This window comes from Zasmidium cellare (assembly GCF_010093935.1).
Source record: "Zasmidium cellare ATCC 36951 unplaced genomic scaffold M409scaffold_1, whole genome shotgun sequence".
Taxonomy (NCBI): domain Eukaryota; kingdom Fungi; phylum Ascomycota; class Dothideomycetes; order Mycosphaerellales; family Mycosphaerellaceae; genus Zasmidium; species Zasmidium cellare.
The window spans coordinates 2,039,161-2,055,327 of record NW_022986945.1 but is presented as its reverse complement, the minus strand read 5'-3'; the positions used below and the strand labels follow the sequence as shown (position 1 = coordinate 2,055,327).

Genomic DNA, 16,167 nt, shown 5'->3' with positions numbered 1-16,167 from the left:
CTTCAGATAATCTCGCAAGTAGGGGCGTGAATTCGGTTGCGTTATCGTCAGATCCCGTGACTGCATGGGTCGAGCCCTCGGTTGTACATAAGGCTCAGCGCTCCCCGCAAGTGAGCAGCTTCCTCGACCTGGGACCAGCGAGCGTCAAGACATTATCGTCAACAACTTACACTATTGGAGACCGCCAAAGTCTGGCGTTCATTTTTCTCTGAGCAACCGCAGTCATGTATGGAGCCGCCATAATTGCCCAGGCTCTTCATGATCTTGGAGTAAAGGTCATCTTTGGCCTTCCTGGACTGCCAGTCACTGACATCGGCCAAGAGGGACTTTATCGGGGCATTCGGTTCATCAGCTTCCGAAACGAACAAGCTGCTGTATATGCCGCCACGGCATATGGGTATCTGACTGGGAAGCCAGGAGTTTGCATCTGCGTGGGAGGACCAGGTGTTTTCCACGTTATGGCTGGGGTACGTTAGACTCCGAAGACACTGAGTTGGGATGGGCGTTGACATTGATTAGATTCCACACGCAACCGCAAACTCCTGGCCATTACTGGTGCTCGCTGGATCGAGCGAGACGCACAATGGCGGCAAACAGGCATTCCAGGAAGTCGACGCCATATCTCTCCTAAAGCCCCACGCCAAACTCGCCGTGCGTCCGCATTCCGCAGAGACCATACCGAAATCAATCAAGGACGCATATCGGACAGCCATGTTCGGGCGTCCGGGACCAGCATTCGTCGATTTGCCAGCTAATCTGATTCTTGGCCACTACGATATCCCTCGACATACTCCGACACCGTACAGTGAGCCACCGATGTCTGTCGCACCAGATAACAGACTTCGAGCCGTAGTCGATGCCATCAAGTCGGCACAGGCGCCCCTGGTGGTTATAGGCAAGGGCGCAGCGTATGCGCGTGCTGAGCGTCCAATCCAGACGTTGGTTGAGAAGTGAGTAGTTCGGCAAGCTCAACGTGTTGATTGTGCGGTCGCTAATGAAGAAAGAACTGGGATACCTTTTGTTCCAACGCCCATGGGCAAGGGAGTCATTGCAGATTCCCATCCGTCGAACTACTCCGCAGCTCGTTCAGTAGCCCTGAAGGAAGCTGATGTTGTGCTCGTGCTCGGTGCCCGGTTAAATTGGATTCTGTCATTTGGCCTGCCTCCAAAATGGAACCCAACCGCAAAGATTATACAGATCGATATCAGTGCAGACGAACTTGGGCAGAATGGCGGCAATCAATCGTTGAGTCTTGTTGGTGATGTTGCTTTGGTTGTGGAGCAGATTGTAGACCGCTTGGCCGGATGGAGATGGGAAGGTCGATCGTCTGCCTTCTCTCGCAGCCTCCAAGCTGGTAAGGAAAAGAACGAAGCAAGGGCGGCCAAAAAAGCGGCGGTTCAGCAGCTGCCCATGCCATTCGAACGGGCCTTCGATGTGATGAGAACGACCCTCAACGAATTGTCGAATCCAGCAAACGGTGACATCGTTTATGTCTCTGAAGGTGCAAACGCAATGGACATTTCCCGATCGATCTTCACCATGGAGCACCCTCGAATAAAATTGGATGCTGGCACTTATGCCACCATGGGTGTGGGCATGGGTTATGCGGTAGCTGCCTATACAGCCTACAATCTGACAGGCGAAGGCTCGTCAGGAACTAAGGACCACAAGAAGATTGTCGCTATCGAAGGTGACAGCGCCTTTGGTTTTTCAGGAATGGAAGTCGAGACAATGGCCCGGTTCCAGATGGACATCCTCATCTTCGTGATGAACAACTCCGGCCTCTATCGAGGAGATAGCGATGCATCCGACAGATGGCACGAGAAACGAAGGAACACAGTGGCTGGAACGACGAAAGAAGGAGCCGGGCTCACTGCGTGGTCTCTAGGCTATGAGACCAAGTATCAGAAGTTGGCCGAAATGGCTGGCGGAATTGGTTTCGAAGCCCGCACGCCAGAAGAGCTCAGGGAAGCGACCATCCAAGGATTCAAGGCCAAGGTTCCAGTGGTAGTGAATGTTATCATCGATCAACAAGCGGATCTTCCAATGGTAAGTCACTCTGTAACACTATCGTCATTCGACAGCGTTGTCATGCTCACACATTGCAGGACTTCTCATGGCTGGATATGGCGCCACCAAAGAAGGAGGCCAAGTTGTGATGTCTCGCCCGTTACGAGAAGAATTGCAGTTCTCTACGCCATTGTGCGCTGCACAATTTCTATAGTAATCTCGGAGATTGTCAAATTTGCGTCAGAAGCAAGAGTAAAACCTCAATGGATAGAAGAGTCTCCGTGCAATAGAATACCAAGTCTCATTCCACAATTTCCAGTTTCGGCCTCTTCGTAGCTCATGACGAAATGCCTGTCCAGTAGGGTCGATAGGGATATGATGCAGAACCATGTAAGATTTATTGACATTGAGACGTGTGTCGTGAGAGTGCCCCAAGAGTAGGGTTGAAAGTCTGTGGTCAAAGAAACGCGCGACGTGTGACCTTTGTTTTGACCAGTCTGTCGACATAGCTATCCGTATTCATTCACTTACTAAGAAGCACGGGCCATATGCCAAGACTTTCTCTCATCTCAACAATGTTGCCATCACAGCACCAAATAACGCACAACAATGTAACTACTCTCACAATCACGTAGTTTCATGGCACATGTGACTGTTTTCAAGGTCATGCTATTACGTTAAACAACGAGATTCTCGCGGCAAGGGCGGGCTTCTCTTGAATTTTGTTGGACCGCGACGTACGCTAGTCCTGGGGAAGAGAGAAAGAGCAGGGTCTTTCCTGCCTGAATAGGTGCTTCTTTCCCTCTTTTTTCACAGTCGTGCTACCCAGTAATGGTTGAAGAGTCCATGGTATCGTCGTAGACCGTAATAGTACCGTCATCAACTGCTTAAACAGACCTCACCTCCTCCAGACATCACGGTTAAGAAGTGTTGAGAGCCATCTCAGTCAATTTTTTGATCCTAAAATTGCTTTCAGTCTTCCTCGCTGTCCGGCCGTCGCACAATCCCTAGACTGGACTCTTATCACACACCGCCCGAGCGACCGCATCTCCTCATCACAGGATTTCCCTATCGTTTGAACGTCTCCTGTTCTTTCATTCTTTGCACATTTCTACTCTCCGAAGGAAAACAACTCTCCTGCCATGAAGACACCGCAGACCCATGATGCCGTGCTCCCAGCATTACCGCCTTGACACGCAAGGGAATGGACACTGCATTATCTTCCCCTACCGCTTATCCTGGACGTGATATCGTCACTGGCCCTCCACTGGCCCTGGGATCTTTCTGGATGATGTTTCGTACTCCTTGGAACCACACTCAACGGCAATTACAATCGCTGCACTGCCGTCGCCAAGGGCTACCGAAACCGTGCGACGGTGAGCGCAGCTGGATCTTTGAAATTCAATTCCTTGACACCCACCTAATGGATTGAATCCGTTCAAATTCGAGATAGCACCAAAGGCCCCCAACATCTTCCTATCGAGACCTTTCCAAGGTGAAATCGTGGATCCCCTGGGCCATGAAGCGATACCGTGAGCAAGCTTCACGCCGACACACAGCTTGCCTCAACACCTCCTCCCGCCCACTCGCTGTGGGTCCACCTTGTGACAGATTCGTATAGCCGGCCGATGTAGTTATGAGACTTCCCTGGATTGTCAGCGTTTTCTTACGAGGGAGTCCTCGCTTACCTTGAGCTGCAGCCGCAACGCCTGGGCAACTCGAATCAGAGGACAGGATACGTGCCAGTGTCGATGCATGAGCTACGATCGTCCAGTTGAGAGCTTCATAGCGCCATTGCTACTCTGACGCCATCGCCGCGGGCCCTCTTCGCAACCATGAGTACAAAAGCAAAGAGGGGAAACCAGGCCTGCGAGATTTCTCGATCATCCCTTTTCTCTCGAATTTCAACCTTTCTACCACCAACTCAGACCGATTCTGTACCTCCTCTCAAACAAACTCGACACAAACTCTTTTCCCGCTCCTCTCCAGCTGAACCCTTGCCAAGATGTCTGCCGCAACCGCTACCACCACTGCTGCCGCTGACCCTCGTCACGCTTCGTACGACTGCAAGACTCCCAGCGAGCACATCGCCCTCTACGACAAATGGGCTGCCACATATAATGACGATGTCATGGGTCCATCGACCCTCTACGTCGGACCAAAGCTCGTTGCTGAGGCAGTGCTGGCCAACAATGGCAAGATTGACGGAGCCGTACTCGACGCTGGCTGCGGCACTGGACTCTCCGGTGTGGCCCTCGCTCAGGCTGGTGCCAAGGTCATTGACGGCATCGATCTCTCCCCTGGAATGCTAAAGATCGCCAAAGACACTGGCGTATACCGCGACCTCTGGCCTGTGGACATGACCAAGCCAATCGAACAACCAGACGAATTCTACGACGTTGTCACCTGCGTTGGCACTTTCACCACTGGCCATGTCGGCCCAAGCCCCGCCCTGCCAGAACTTGTGCGAGTCTTGAAGCGAGGTGGTCTCGTCGTTGCCACTGTCCTTGACACTCTTTGGAAGCCAGAAGGATTCGAAGCCGAAGTTGAACGCCTGCGACAAATTGGAGCAGTCGACGTTCTCAGCACAAAGGTCGACGACTACAGGAAGGGTGACAACGCTCGCGCAGTTATGCTCGTGCTTCGGAGGAAGTAGTGAATGACAGGATGGCGGTCGTTCAGCTTCACTATGGCACTCCGACTTGTAGGCCTCAACGCCAGACGCAAAATACAATTGGGCTGGGCCCACAAGCGAGCCACTTTGGCGATGATAACATCGCACTAAAAATAAAAGCATTTACTTGACGAGGGCAGGATCTCATCACGATTAAAAGTATACCACAAACTAAATGCAAAAGCCGATTTCAATGCAGACCTTGATGTTCTTTCTTTGCGTCTTTGATCTTTGAGGCGTCGGTTGCTATTTCGAGGAAAAGATTGTCTCGATGCACCAGAGGCACAGGGCAATCGCTCAACAGCAAAGGCTATCCAGTCGATTAATCTGAAGCCGGTGGTGGTTGTGGCACAGGCAAAATGCCTGGTGGGCGCAGCGCGTTCCAGTAACCGCCCAGCAGAGGACCGGCAGCATATATAAGCAACACTTGACCTCAGACAACTTGATGCTGCTAACACTCTCCAACAACACAATGGACAACAGCGCTCCTCGAACTCAGACCGTTGCTGAGGAAATATCACTTGTCGTCTTCACTTTGCTTCACAGCCTTGTTTATCGCGCCAACGCAGAGGACTTGAACCTCGCAGCCTACGATGGCGTGAGGAAACCCATCATCAGGACCTATCGCCTGGTCTTTGTTTCTGCTTGGGTACTGTTCATGTTATTCGTAGGTCCATGAAGCTTTGTGTGGTCTGGTCATGATGTTGACTCCCTGCAGATGTTCCAGGCCGGTTCGACCATTGTCTGCCGGGCAATGATTCAAGACAAACTCAAGCAGCACGATGGATGTCTTTCCGCTCAAAAAATCATTGAAAAGAACGAGAAATTTCTGGAAGCGGAAGTAGTAGACGACTCGGATGCAACGAGCCCCGATCTACGTCGTCAACCAAGGCCTGGTCGGATCGTTCAGATGTTTCGACGATGCTTGCGTGGATGGCTCCTGAGCACGCTCTACTACAGTGTGCTGTTCGGCCTCTTTTGTCTCTTCGACGTAGTCCTGGAGCTTCAGCACGAATATATCAGATTTTTGGCATTCATGTGCTGCTCGGTGCTATGCGCGCCACTTCACATGCTTTGGACGCATACCTTGATCTCGTCGCCGTCAACTTTGCCGGACAGGGTGCAGTCTTTTTCTTCACTGGGAAAACTTGGCTCCCTCCGAAACCTGGGTTCGTTGCTGCTTGCATCGCTGGCTTACTCCAGCTCTCAAATCTTATGCACAGCTGGCCCTGTCCTTACCGCAGGCCTACTACCCTGGGTGTCTGGAGATGAGGATCATTTTGTCACTGACGCCATCTCAATTCTAGTATCGCGAGTGGTCGCTTTTACATACGTCCATGTGCCTGCGGCCATCTTTCTGACCCGTGTCGAGTGGTCTTTGATGCCAGGTCACGAAACACCATCGGTTTCGGACCCATGCGGCGAAACACTTCTCGTCGGCGAGCCACTCCTTGGTCATCAACCGACACGTCAGAGGAGGTTCCTGGAGATTCTGTCGTCGACTACTAATTTTCCCGTCTTTCGAGAGACTCTGAAGGTCTACTTCACATTCATTGCGGCTCTTGTATCTAGCATCGTTCTCTTCATTTTCTGTTAGAGTCCGCAGGTGATGGAAAATATGGATGCCGTGAATGTGAAGCGATAGATCGGGAGTGGTATACCGCAGCAGAGATATCGAGAGTTGTGAGGAAAGGGTGCCTTGGTCGAGGTCGGAGCGGAGGTAATAGCAGATACGTTTCTTTTGTACATCTCGAAAACGTTCCCTATCTCTCAAACATCATTATCTCTTGCCTCAAAATCCGTCCCATGGAGGCAACGTAGAATCGTACAGTCACTTGATGCGAATATCAGTCGCAGAGACCTGTCCTTTGTTAAGCCGATCGATCATCGAACCCAGCAATACATCAGACGTTTCTCCACCCGTTTCGCGGACCATAGCATGGCCAAGTATGACATGAAAGTCGCCGTCTTTATGCAGAGTGAAGACTTCATCCGCGCCGAGGAAGATCCAGATCTCGTCTCCCGCCTCTGCTTTTCGAACGGTGGCCACTTTGCGACCTGAATCAGTAATGAAAGTCCGAAAGTGTTTTGAAGCGTCCTCTGCAACCATCACGATGAGCTTGTCGACGAACAAGGCTCTGGCCTGCAGGATCCCGTTTGGGGGGAAGAAGACAACCGGACTGCTGGATTGGGAAGCACGCGTGCCCGGCCCACCGCCACCGTAGCTATATCGAGCCATGGGGAACTGGATTTGGCGAAGGAATTGTCTGTATGGTGAGTCTGCGTCTTCTTTGCTTGACCAGGTGGGAACCCAGGATGGGATCTGCCCTGAATTGGTGCCGTTGCTTCTGTCTTCGCATGCGATTGCGAGAATGTCGAGCCGATGTTCGTTCTGAATGACGGCACGAGCGGCATCGATCAAGATGGATCTTGTGGGCAGCGAGTAGTCTATCTTGATGTCGTACCGACGATTCGCCAAGTTCAGAAAAGCATAGAGTCTATCCCTTGTGTCTGTGACTTTGTAGTTTCGTGCCTGCTTCATTAACGTCGACAAAGGAGTGGTCGCCATTTCATCTCTTGCATGGAGTTCCGATCTGGCAGAAAAGTGATTGATGATCCTACTCCAGTAGGGTGTCAGGTCCGACAGGTGTTGACTATGTCGTCGAAGGTATTCTCGCTGGTCTTTGGCAACGTTCGGGTCCTTCGGTGGAGCATCATCACCACGGCCAAAGCATCCACAAAACTTGGATGAAGGTGCCTTTTGTCCCTCTTGATGCTTAAGCATGTTGAGCGTGAGAGTGCAGAACTTAATGTGCGTTTCCCGCCGCTGCTCATAGAGAGAAATCAGGTCGTGAAATGACTCCGCTGAAGTCCACAGTCCCCCAAACAAGAACGCAACATTCTCCGAAAGCAAGAATTCGACATATCCCCAAGCTCGCTCCCACCATGGACTGGTGATGATGCTATGGATGTTTTCCCATGCTGAGAGCTGATTCTTAACGACGGCATCGCCCTCAGAAGCAACGGGGTAGTCTTGCCGAGGCTGAGAGATGGCAGTGTAGCTCATCGCAATTCTGCCAGGTGGCGAGCTACTCGACTGCGGCGAGGTGATCTGTTGATGATGCCAGTGCCGCCAGGATGTCCAGTCCTTGAAGCCGAACTTGATATCCCGATCCAGTGGAAGCCAGACCAGAACCTGCTGAGCATTTCGGTATATATCTCCAGCTACAGAGACTTGAACGCTCTTCTCTTCGTCGTCTTTTTGATTGATGCATAGTTGGTCGATCCATATCAAGACATTAGGTCGTCCTGGCTCAGAAGATCGGAAAAAGGTGACGAAATCGTCGAGTGCTCTCGATAGGTTGGCTGTTATGCTCAAAGTGCGATCATCGACTTCAATTGTTCGCCTGTTCTTCGGGTCGCCCCAGGTGTAGGAGAGCGCAAAGTACTGATCGTTTTCTATAGATCCTTGGGTCACGGAATATCGAGCTGAGTTGCCGACAAGGCCAATTTCCAGGAGCTTGATCTGTCTTTCCGCTCTACTAAAATACTCGTGCTGGAAAGTGGACATGGCTGCCAGATCTCAGCAGTACATCTTGAGTCGTGCGCCGCGAAACAAAACCGGGCATAGTCAAAAGCATTGCGACGCCTTCTTGAAGGTGTCGCGGCACACGTTTCAAATCCATCCAGATTCTCAATTTCTCCGCAGTGTCGATGGTGTATGCAAGCCACACGAGCAAACATTGGACAAAGCTTTGTTAAGCTTTCGAGATTGATTCGACGTGGATGAACCCCTCAGGCTTCTTGTAAGCATGATAGAGCTATGCAGGGATCGTGTGAGCACATGATCATCTTGTGGGCGGAGGTACACTGCACTTCATCAGTACCGTGGAAGCAACGTGGCAAAATTGATGATAAGGCAGACTGAAACCGAGGCTGCATTCTGGTGATACCGACAACGCATGCAAATCGTTGCTATTGCGAGGACTACCTTGTCTCTCAGTGATGTCTCATCCTCGCACGTTTAGACCGCCGAGCGAAGTAATTGCGCGCCAGCGCACATGTACCTGCAAAGAGGAAGAGTGCGAATAACGACATCGACCAAGGAGCCTCCGCTGGATGAGCTATTGGCAGTTTCGGCCAGTCTTTCTGCAGAAGCTGAACATTGGTCCAGTGCCTAGGTCTTTGCACTTCGAATACTTCAGACTTCGCCAGAACTGAGCCCACGGAGTCAATGGCCTCAACATAGATCATCTCTTGATAGCCGTCATCATGGAAAGACGTCTCGAATCCAGACCTTCGTATCTCGCCTCGGAGGACCGGTCGTTGTGATATTGGATCCATGGAAAAGAATCTCCAGAATGAGACCTCAGTGGCTCCGTTCCAGCTAACGTAGCAGACAGTCGTGGCCTTAGCAGAGCTACTTCCAAACGCAAATGCTTTCAGCACTGGTGGCTCTGTAGGCTTGCCAGCGAACTCGAACTTGTACGAGCGATAGGTGAAGAATCGGTCGGTCGTGAAGTGGGCTTCCGTGAGCAGTCGACCATCGGCAGCATGCTCGGAGATGTACGAGTTATCGCTCCAGCCCACGAGAAGATTACCATTAGGTAAATGCTGGAAGTTGCCTCTCAGCCGTGAGAGTTGATGGTCTGGTCGCTCGATTCGTTGGACGACACGTGCTGTCTTCGAGATCTTGTCGAGCTCTACGATTAGTGCTGAGGAGTACGAAGAGGTCTCATCGTCCATATCGGAAGCGTTGTCGAGGAATGACACGACCTCTGTGTTGTCATTGTGGCTAACCCACTGAGCGTCATGTTGTCTGGAGAAGTTGAAGCCATCGAGTTTGAATGTTGATCTTTGGCCTCCGAATCGCCAGAGAATCTCTCCATTTTTGCCAGAAATCTTGTAGATGCAATCAGTGAATCTAGAGCTCACAAGATAGTCACCACCGGAGTTCTTGTTGATCGAGTTGCCGTGACTAGAGATAAGTAAGTATTCTGAGCCTGTGCCTAGCCTCCAAATGAACTTACAACCAGTTCCAGCTGAGTGGATATGGGTTTTCAAGACGTTCGACTTTGACGCTGCTTTCGGAGACCGCCACATGCTTCGACGCCCACCACTCGAATGTGGTCTTGCCCGTCTTTAGATCCATCTCTCGAAAGCCCGTGTCGAGGATCCACCCTTGTTTGACACCATCGATCCCCAACTCCGAAACGTCGACATACTCCGATCTGTCCATGAAATGGAGCGCACTTTTCCCATTATCGATGATGTTTAGCTCATGCATGTTGAAGTCAGGGGTCTCTTGGGGAGCAGTGATATTCTGTATCGCATTGTAGGATGCATCGAGAACGATCCCGTGGCGAATCGGTCCATGGCTGTAAGCACAGAATACAGCAGATAATGCATCTTCGTCACCGTTGCGATAAACTCTGAAGTCGCAAGTGTTGTTGTTCCGGAACGCACATGCTCCAGACCAGATCAACTCCTGGTTGCGATTAGCACATTCCCCAAGCAAAATGGTATTCTCATACCCCTGACGTATCATAGATGGCAGGGCCGGTCTGGCAAGGCTGGTAATATTTGGACGGAAAGTACTCCTGAGCAAGTTTTGCGTACGGCGCGATGAACCAGTAGCCTGGAGCAAGGCTTCCTGACTCGTACACAGTGACATTGAAGCGAGGGGCTTTGATCTCTGGACGCTGTTGTGAACGTTGTTCAGTATAACTCATGCATGAAGCGCATATCTGAGAACATACCGTGACAAAATTGGTCAAATCATCATCGTCGCCAATGCCAAGCTCAAAGGCGGCGTGGACAAAGCAGCTTGACGCCAGCAAGGCTGCCAAAAGCACACTCTGTAGCATATTCTGACGATCGAAACATTTGGGAAGACTTGGCGAGCTTCTTGCCTTGAGCTTGTCTCTTGCGCATCAAACGGCGAACCTCGCACGGTCAACCCGTCAACGTCATTCTTGCAACCTTGAAACCCGAGCCGCCTGCGAGACTACTGCACGCTATACCACCGGAATCGCTAGGCTTGCACGAAGGATCAAACGACTGCGTGTTGGTTTTTCAGCCTGTCGCCTATAACATACCGAAGTCGCTTTGCCATTGAAACAGAGCACGTGGGCTTGGATATCCCGCGCTTTGGTGCGGCTGTGATACTTGAAGACAGCTGATGAGTCTACCAACGACGGGATGTATAAGCGGATTCGGCAAGCGAGCCGTGAAGATATTTTCGATCGACGATTTATTGAAAGGTGTTGTCAACGTCGGGGAAATAGGCCATTAGCAGATTTGACCTAGAGGTAATTTGGGAATTTCGAAGACCCAAAACGGACCCGAGCATTGCAGTCGCCAGCGGCCAGAGATGCGTAGGGTACATCCCAGACGTTCGAGTAAAGTGTGGGAGCTTGGAATTGTTCGACGGAATGTCTGAAAGTGGTGTATAGTTTTCCTACAAGGCTCTCAAGGGAAGTCGTTCTCTGCAATGCCACTTTGATCGCACAATCGTCGAAACAAACCGCCCCTTTCCCACAATTCCTTGGGTGTACCAAGCTCGGCGATTTGGCCTGCGTCCATGACACAGATACGATCAAAGGAGATGATGGTCCGAAGACGATGTGCTATGCAGATTAAAGTCCGCCCGGCAAAGGCCTCTGCGATCGTCTGCTGGATCTTTCGGTCTGTCTCCAGGTCTATTGCCGTCGTAGCCTCGTCAAAGACCGTGATTTGCGTGTGGCGTACCAGCGCTCGGGCGAGGACAAGGAGCTGGCGTTGTCCAAAGCTGAAGTTTGTACCATCTTCTTCTACAGCAGACGCCAGATCGATCTGATCACGCTCGCCATGCTTCTCCTGAGCAGGGGTCTGCAGGTGAACTCTTTGCATCGCACGTAGGAGCTCTGAATCCGGATGTTCATCGAAGGGATCGAGGTTGGAGCGTACCGTTCCGCGAAAGAGCTTCGGGTCCTGAGATACAACCGTAAGTCGAGAGCGAAGGTTGGCGAGCTGTATCTGAGAAATGTCGAGTCCGTCGATGACAATTTTGCCCTGTCTTAGATTGACAAGACGTAGCAGAGCGGCAAGAATAGTAGACTTGCCCGCTCCAGTTCGACCGACAATGCCTATACGCTCTCCAGATCGGATATGAAGATCGAAGTCCCGTAGAGCGTCCGGCAAGTCTTCACGATACCGCAGACAGGCCTTCTCGAACAAGATTTGTCCCTTTGTTGGCCAAGACGCGGGCACCTCAACGCGGGTCACATTTTCCGGCTCTTCCTTTGTCAAACAGGTCCCATAGTACTGGAGTCTCTCAACGGACACCATGTCTCTATCAACGTCTGTCAGATACCTGACGGTGAATTGGAGCATCTGAGAGACAGAGACAATCCAAGCAACCACGATGCCGATGACGCTTGGATCGACGCTAATACTGGACCTCACAGCCAACAGCCCAGCTGTGAGCACGAGAATTAGTCCAACGCCATCCAAACGAATGGCAAGCCAGCGTTGGTAGGAGAATGATAGGATGTAGGCGCTGTTCATATCATCAATCGCCCTGTAAAGGCGTGAGACGAAACGATCATGTGCACCGTAGGATTTGATGGTGGGGACCCCGTTAATGGCCTCACCAAATTGAGCAAAGACCTTGCTTCGAAGGGTACTTTCGTGGAATTTCATCTCTCGTGCAGAAGATCTGTAGTAGGTGGTGTACGACAGGTAGGCGGCGACAACTGGTAGGATGGCGAACACGAAGAGCCGGTAATATGACACGATCAATACGAACACGGCCAGTGTAGATCCAGTGGTCATCAGAAACAGGCGGATGGAATCGGCCAGGGTGTTGTCGATGGTATCCGTGTCTTTCGAGAAGCGATTAACGAGTCTTCCAAGCGGCGTTTGGTCAAAAAATGACATGGGCGATCGTACGACAGACGCGAGAGCATCTTCCAGCATGGTGTATGATGCTCGAGTGGCAAATAAAGTGATTGTCTTGCAGAAGAGAAACATGAGGCCGGCTTGGACGATGCCGAGGGCAGCGTATATTCCGAGATAGTAGGCGTCGGACATCTCATAAATGTATGAAGTCCAGCACGACAACCAAAGGCTTCCCCCGATGATGCTGCCTTGTAATAAGGCCAAAATGCACAACACTAGCCCAATCGAGAGCGGATTGCCAGTAGCCTTGTGATAGTAGCTGTAGACGCTGGCGGGCACGCCGCCTCGAGTGGGCCGTTCTTCGTGCATCATCAAAGATGACGAGGCTTTTGTGTTCGTGGGATTTATAGTCGTGTTATCCGGCGCTGTCTGGAGACAAGGTCGAGATTTTTCCTTGGACCCAAAGGACATTTGCCGACGTATGCTTTGCTTAGCCGCGTGATCTGGTACCTCCACGGAGACGATGCGCCCGTTCTCGACGCGGATGATCTTGTCGCAACTGGGGAGTATATGTGTCTGATGAGTTGCCATGACTCTGCATTTGCCTCGGAGCAGACCAAATATGGCTTTCTTCAGAATGTGTTGGCCAACATGGGCATCCACCGCGGAAAGCGGGTCGTCCATCAACACAATGGCGGCTCCCGAGTAGATCGCCCGAGCAATGTTGATACGTTGCTTTTGGCCTCCAGAAAGAGTGACTCCGCGCTCGCCAACCTCTGTCAAGTCACCATCCGCAAAGGAGTCTAGATCAGCCTTGAGTGCACATGCGTCGATGATCTCCTGGTACCAGTCGCTCTCGTAAGCCTAATCAAAGTCAGTACAGGCCAAGAAAATCTACCCTCGTCGTTCCGCTCAAAGTGGAACGCATGGCATCATGAGCCCCCAAAATTTTAGAGCGACAAAGCTCTTGATGGTACTTCAGACTGCTTGCACAGCTCTCAAGTAATTGGGATGCATGTTCCACTTTGAGCAGAACATTGAGGGCAGGCTCAAACAAGTGTTACGTGCCTGTCCGAAAGTGATATTCTCCCTGATCGATGCATTCTGTATCCAAGCGCCTTCTGCGCAGTAAGCTTTCCTGGCACCAAATGTAAGTTCACCCGAGGTCATTCGCATGTGACCAGCCATAGCTGCAAGCATAGAACTCTTGCCTGAACCGACGTCTCCAACGACAGCAACCAGTTCGCCGCGCTTCAGCTTTAGTGACAGCTCCGCTAAGCGAAACACATCGTCGGCGCCATCGCCTTGCGAGTCGGCTTTCAATATTGGCCGGCTGAACTGCTGACTTTCCAGACTTGAGGACCTCTCGAACGGCACCCGTAGGATAGGCTGTTGCTTCATGTCGGTCCCATTTTTGTCTCTCAATTCATCTTGCTGACTGCGATTCGAGGCCTCCCAGGTGAAGGAGGCGCTCGAAAGTACGACCGCGAACTCAGAATCGGAGTCAAAGCGAGAAGTCTCCTCAGCTTCCTCCGCCAACAAAAAACCCTCTATCCTCGAGATCGAAATCGAAGCATCTAGGAGGAGGCTAACCCCTGTAGTGAGAATTCCGAGAGGCTGCCTTAGAGAGTTGAGGAGCCCAATGGACGAAAACACTCTTGCAGGAGTGACGTCTTCAGCCAGGTAGGAGTACAGAGCGAATGAAGGAGCCGCTGCGAAGACTGGAATTGCCATGCTGGCCGACATTACAGTATTTCGCAGGTCGATCAACTTCTGCAGAGCCCGAACCTCATTCTTGCGAAGATCTCGGTGTCGAGAAACGAAAGCTGTTTCCCATCCAAATATTTTGATGAACTTGATTCCCTGCAGCAGCTCCTGAGCAAGTGTAGCCCTTGCATCCGTGATGCCATTGATGCTGGAGCGGCCTGCGAGAGCGAGCTTCATAGCGCGACCGACCAAGGGCGTAGCAGCTGCCAGTACAAGGAAGCCACAGAATGCACCATAGGATAGGTTGAAGAAAAGCAATACCAAGCTCATCAAAATCGAGATAGGGGCCGTCCATACGGGGTGTACAATAGAGCAAGCTTGGTCAATCCTCGATGTGTCCGTTGACATCAGATTCGTTATCTTGCCGTTCGTCCAGCCATCTGAGCCATCGACAACAGCTGTAGATCCGCTGGCCCTGGCTCGTGGCGACAACTTCAATGATTTCTGGAGTATCAGGGCTGTGAGAGCTGATCTTGTCTGTGCGCCAACTAGCATGCTGTAGTGTAGGCAGTGGTTTGTACATAGGCTCTGCAGAAGCTGCATGGCGGTGATGGTGAGCACGATACCGATGCCCTGTGACAAAGGCTTATCCTTACCGCCATAGACGCTTGTGGCAAACGCTATTAGGAAGCGAAGCGCAAATGGCGTAAGAGCGTGGATGAAGGTTGACAATAGCTGCGCCACACCTCCAAGTAACAATTCGGATCTGAAGGCGTCGAGCAAAGCCGCGCGGAGAGGATTTGGATGAGACGCTGCAACATATGTAGCAAGTGCAGCTGTCACACGTCTTGAGAGTCCCTCCGAACTTCTATTGGGGCTCATGAGCCAGATATCATCCAGTTCCAGAGGTCTCTGATGCCCTAGTCTAAGTCTTGTAAGTTTTGGATCTTGGCTGGTGCTTAAGCTATGTCTTCTCGAGCATCACTGCACTGAGCAAAGATACGCACCGCAGCAACGGGGTGACCCAGGCGAATAAAAGCCAAGTCAAGCCATGGTCGCTTTGTTCTGGCCACACTCGTCGTTGGTCCTTCCAGCTATCATTGCTCTGTGGCGGCGGGGACGTCTTGACCCGTGGCAGATCTTGCCGCGATTTCGTAGAGTGCCTGGATATTAGGCCAGGCCGCTTCGATTTCGACGATTGGTCGAGGACATCGAGCTGATAGACCAGTTTCCCAGGTAATGCATCGGTGCCGGTCATGGCTAATCAATCTCGTCCATGACACGTGACCATCAGAGATCACGAAGAGCAAGCTATCAACAACTGAGGGTGTATCGCAAGCAATTTTTCCTGAAAGTTGTTCGCCAGGAAGACGAGATGCTCTGCATGCGCGTCATGGTCAGTCCATGGGAGGCGGAGATGACAGCGGTGGCGGACCCGTCCCATGTTGGCCGGCAATCCTCCGAGCGTGGCATGCATGCATATAGGCAGGAACCAACACGTTTCCCAGCCGATCATCTCGACGGTGATGTGAATGAATTGGTGTAAGGGTGGATGTCCGATCTCGCAGCGCTGCAGTTAATTTGATTAGGGCGCCCACTAAGTTTGGGGTTTGTAGATCCTTGTTTGTCTTGGCAACGCTTAGCGCGAAGTTACGAAGCTTAATGCGACGCCATTCCTCCAACACGACCTTCGCGATCCTCCGCAGAGTCCGCACATTGGTCCTCCACCTGCAGCTTCGCACGTGTGGCGAGGCGAAACTCCGATTGCTACAGCATTCAGACCATGACGAAGATGGAAATTACTGCCCCCGGGAAACTCTCCACGCCTGGAGGAACAGTCAGCATGCAAACCACTATGTCTATGCCCGCCAGGACGCGTTCGACACGCTCAGAAA

The 16,167-nt window shown here is 51.6% G+C and overlaps 5 protein-coding genes across 5 annotated transcripts; 2 read left to right on the top strand and 3 right to left on the bottom strand.

The window, feature by feature from the left end:
- Positions 1-224: 224 nt before the first annotated feature.
- Positions 225-2,159, top strand: M409DRAFT_62298 (uncharacterized protein; the record flags this gene model as incomplete). The annotated part of the gene is made up of 4 exons (XM_033815110.1): positions 225-467; positions 520-950; positions 1,005-2,049; positions 2,109-2,159. The coding sequence occupies 4 exons, from the start codon at positions 225-227 to the stop codon at positions 2,157-2,159; spliced, it is 1,770 nt and encodes a 589-aa protein (XP_033675065.1).
- Positions 2,160-4,015: 1,856 nt separating this feature from the next.
- On the top strand, positions 4,016-4,666 carry M409DRAFT_62297 (uncharacterized protein; the record flags this gene model as incomplete). The annotated part of the gene is made up of 1 exon (XM_033815109.1): positions 4,016-4,666. The coding sequence occupies one exon, from the start codon at positions 4,016-4,018 to the stop codon at positions 4,664-4,666; it is 651 nt and encodes a 216-aa protein (XP_033675064.1).
- A 1,849-nt stretch (positions 4,667-6,515) lies between these two features.
- M409DRAFT_16443 (uncharacterized protein) lies at positions 6,516-8,255 on the bottom strand (the record flags this gene model as incomplete). Its single annotated transcript, XM_033803621.1, has 1 exon — positions 6,516-8,255. The coding sequence occupies one exon, from the start codon at positions 8,253-8,255 to the stop codon at positions 6,516-6,518; it is 1,740 nt and encodes a 579-aa protein (XP_033675063.1).
- Positions 8,256-8,708: 453 nt separating this feature from the next.
- On the bottom strand, positions 8,709-10,551 carry M409DRAFT_62296 (uncharacterized protein; the record flags this gene model as incomplete). Its single annotated transcript, XM_033815108.1, has 5 exons — positions 8,709-8,808; positions 8,844-9,662; positions 9,715-10,172; positions 10,219-10,386; positions 10,444-10,551. The coding sequence occupies 5 exons, from the start codon at positions 10,549-10,551 to the stop codon at positions 8,709-8,711; spliced, it is 1,653 nt and encodes a 550-aa protein (XP_033675062.1).
- Positions 10,552-11,155: 604 nt separating this feature from the next.
- On the bottom strand, positions 11,156-15,530 carry M409DRAFT_62294 (uncharacterized protein; the record flags this gene model as incomplete). Its single annotated transcript, XM_033815107.1, has 3 exons — positions 11,156-13,429; positions 13,634-15,197; positions 15,280-15,530. 3 exons carry the CDS (start codon positions 15,528-15,530, stop codon positions 11,156-11,158), a joined length of 4,089 nt encoding a protein of 1,362 aa, XP_033675061.1.
- Positions 15,531-16,167: the final 637 nt, after the last annotated feature.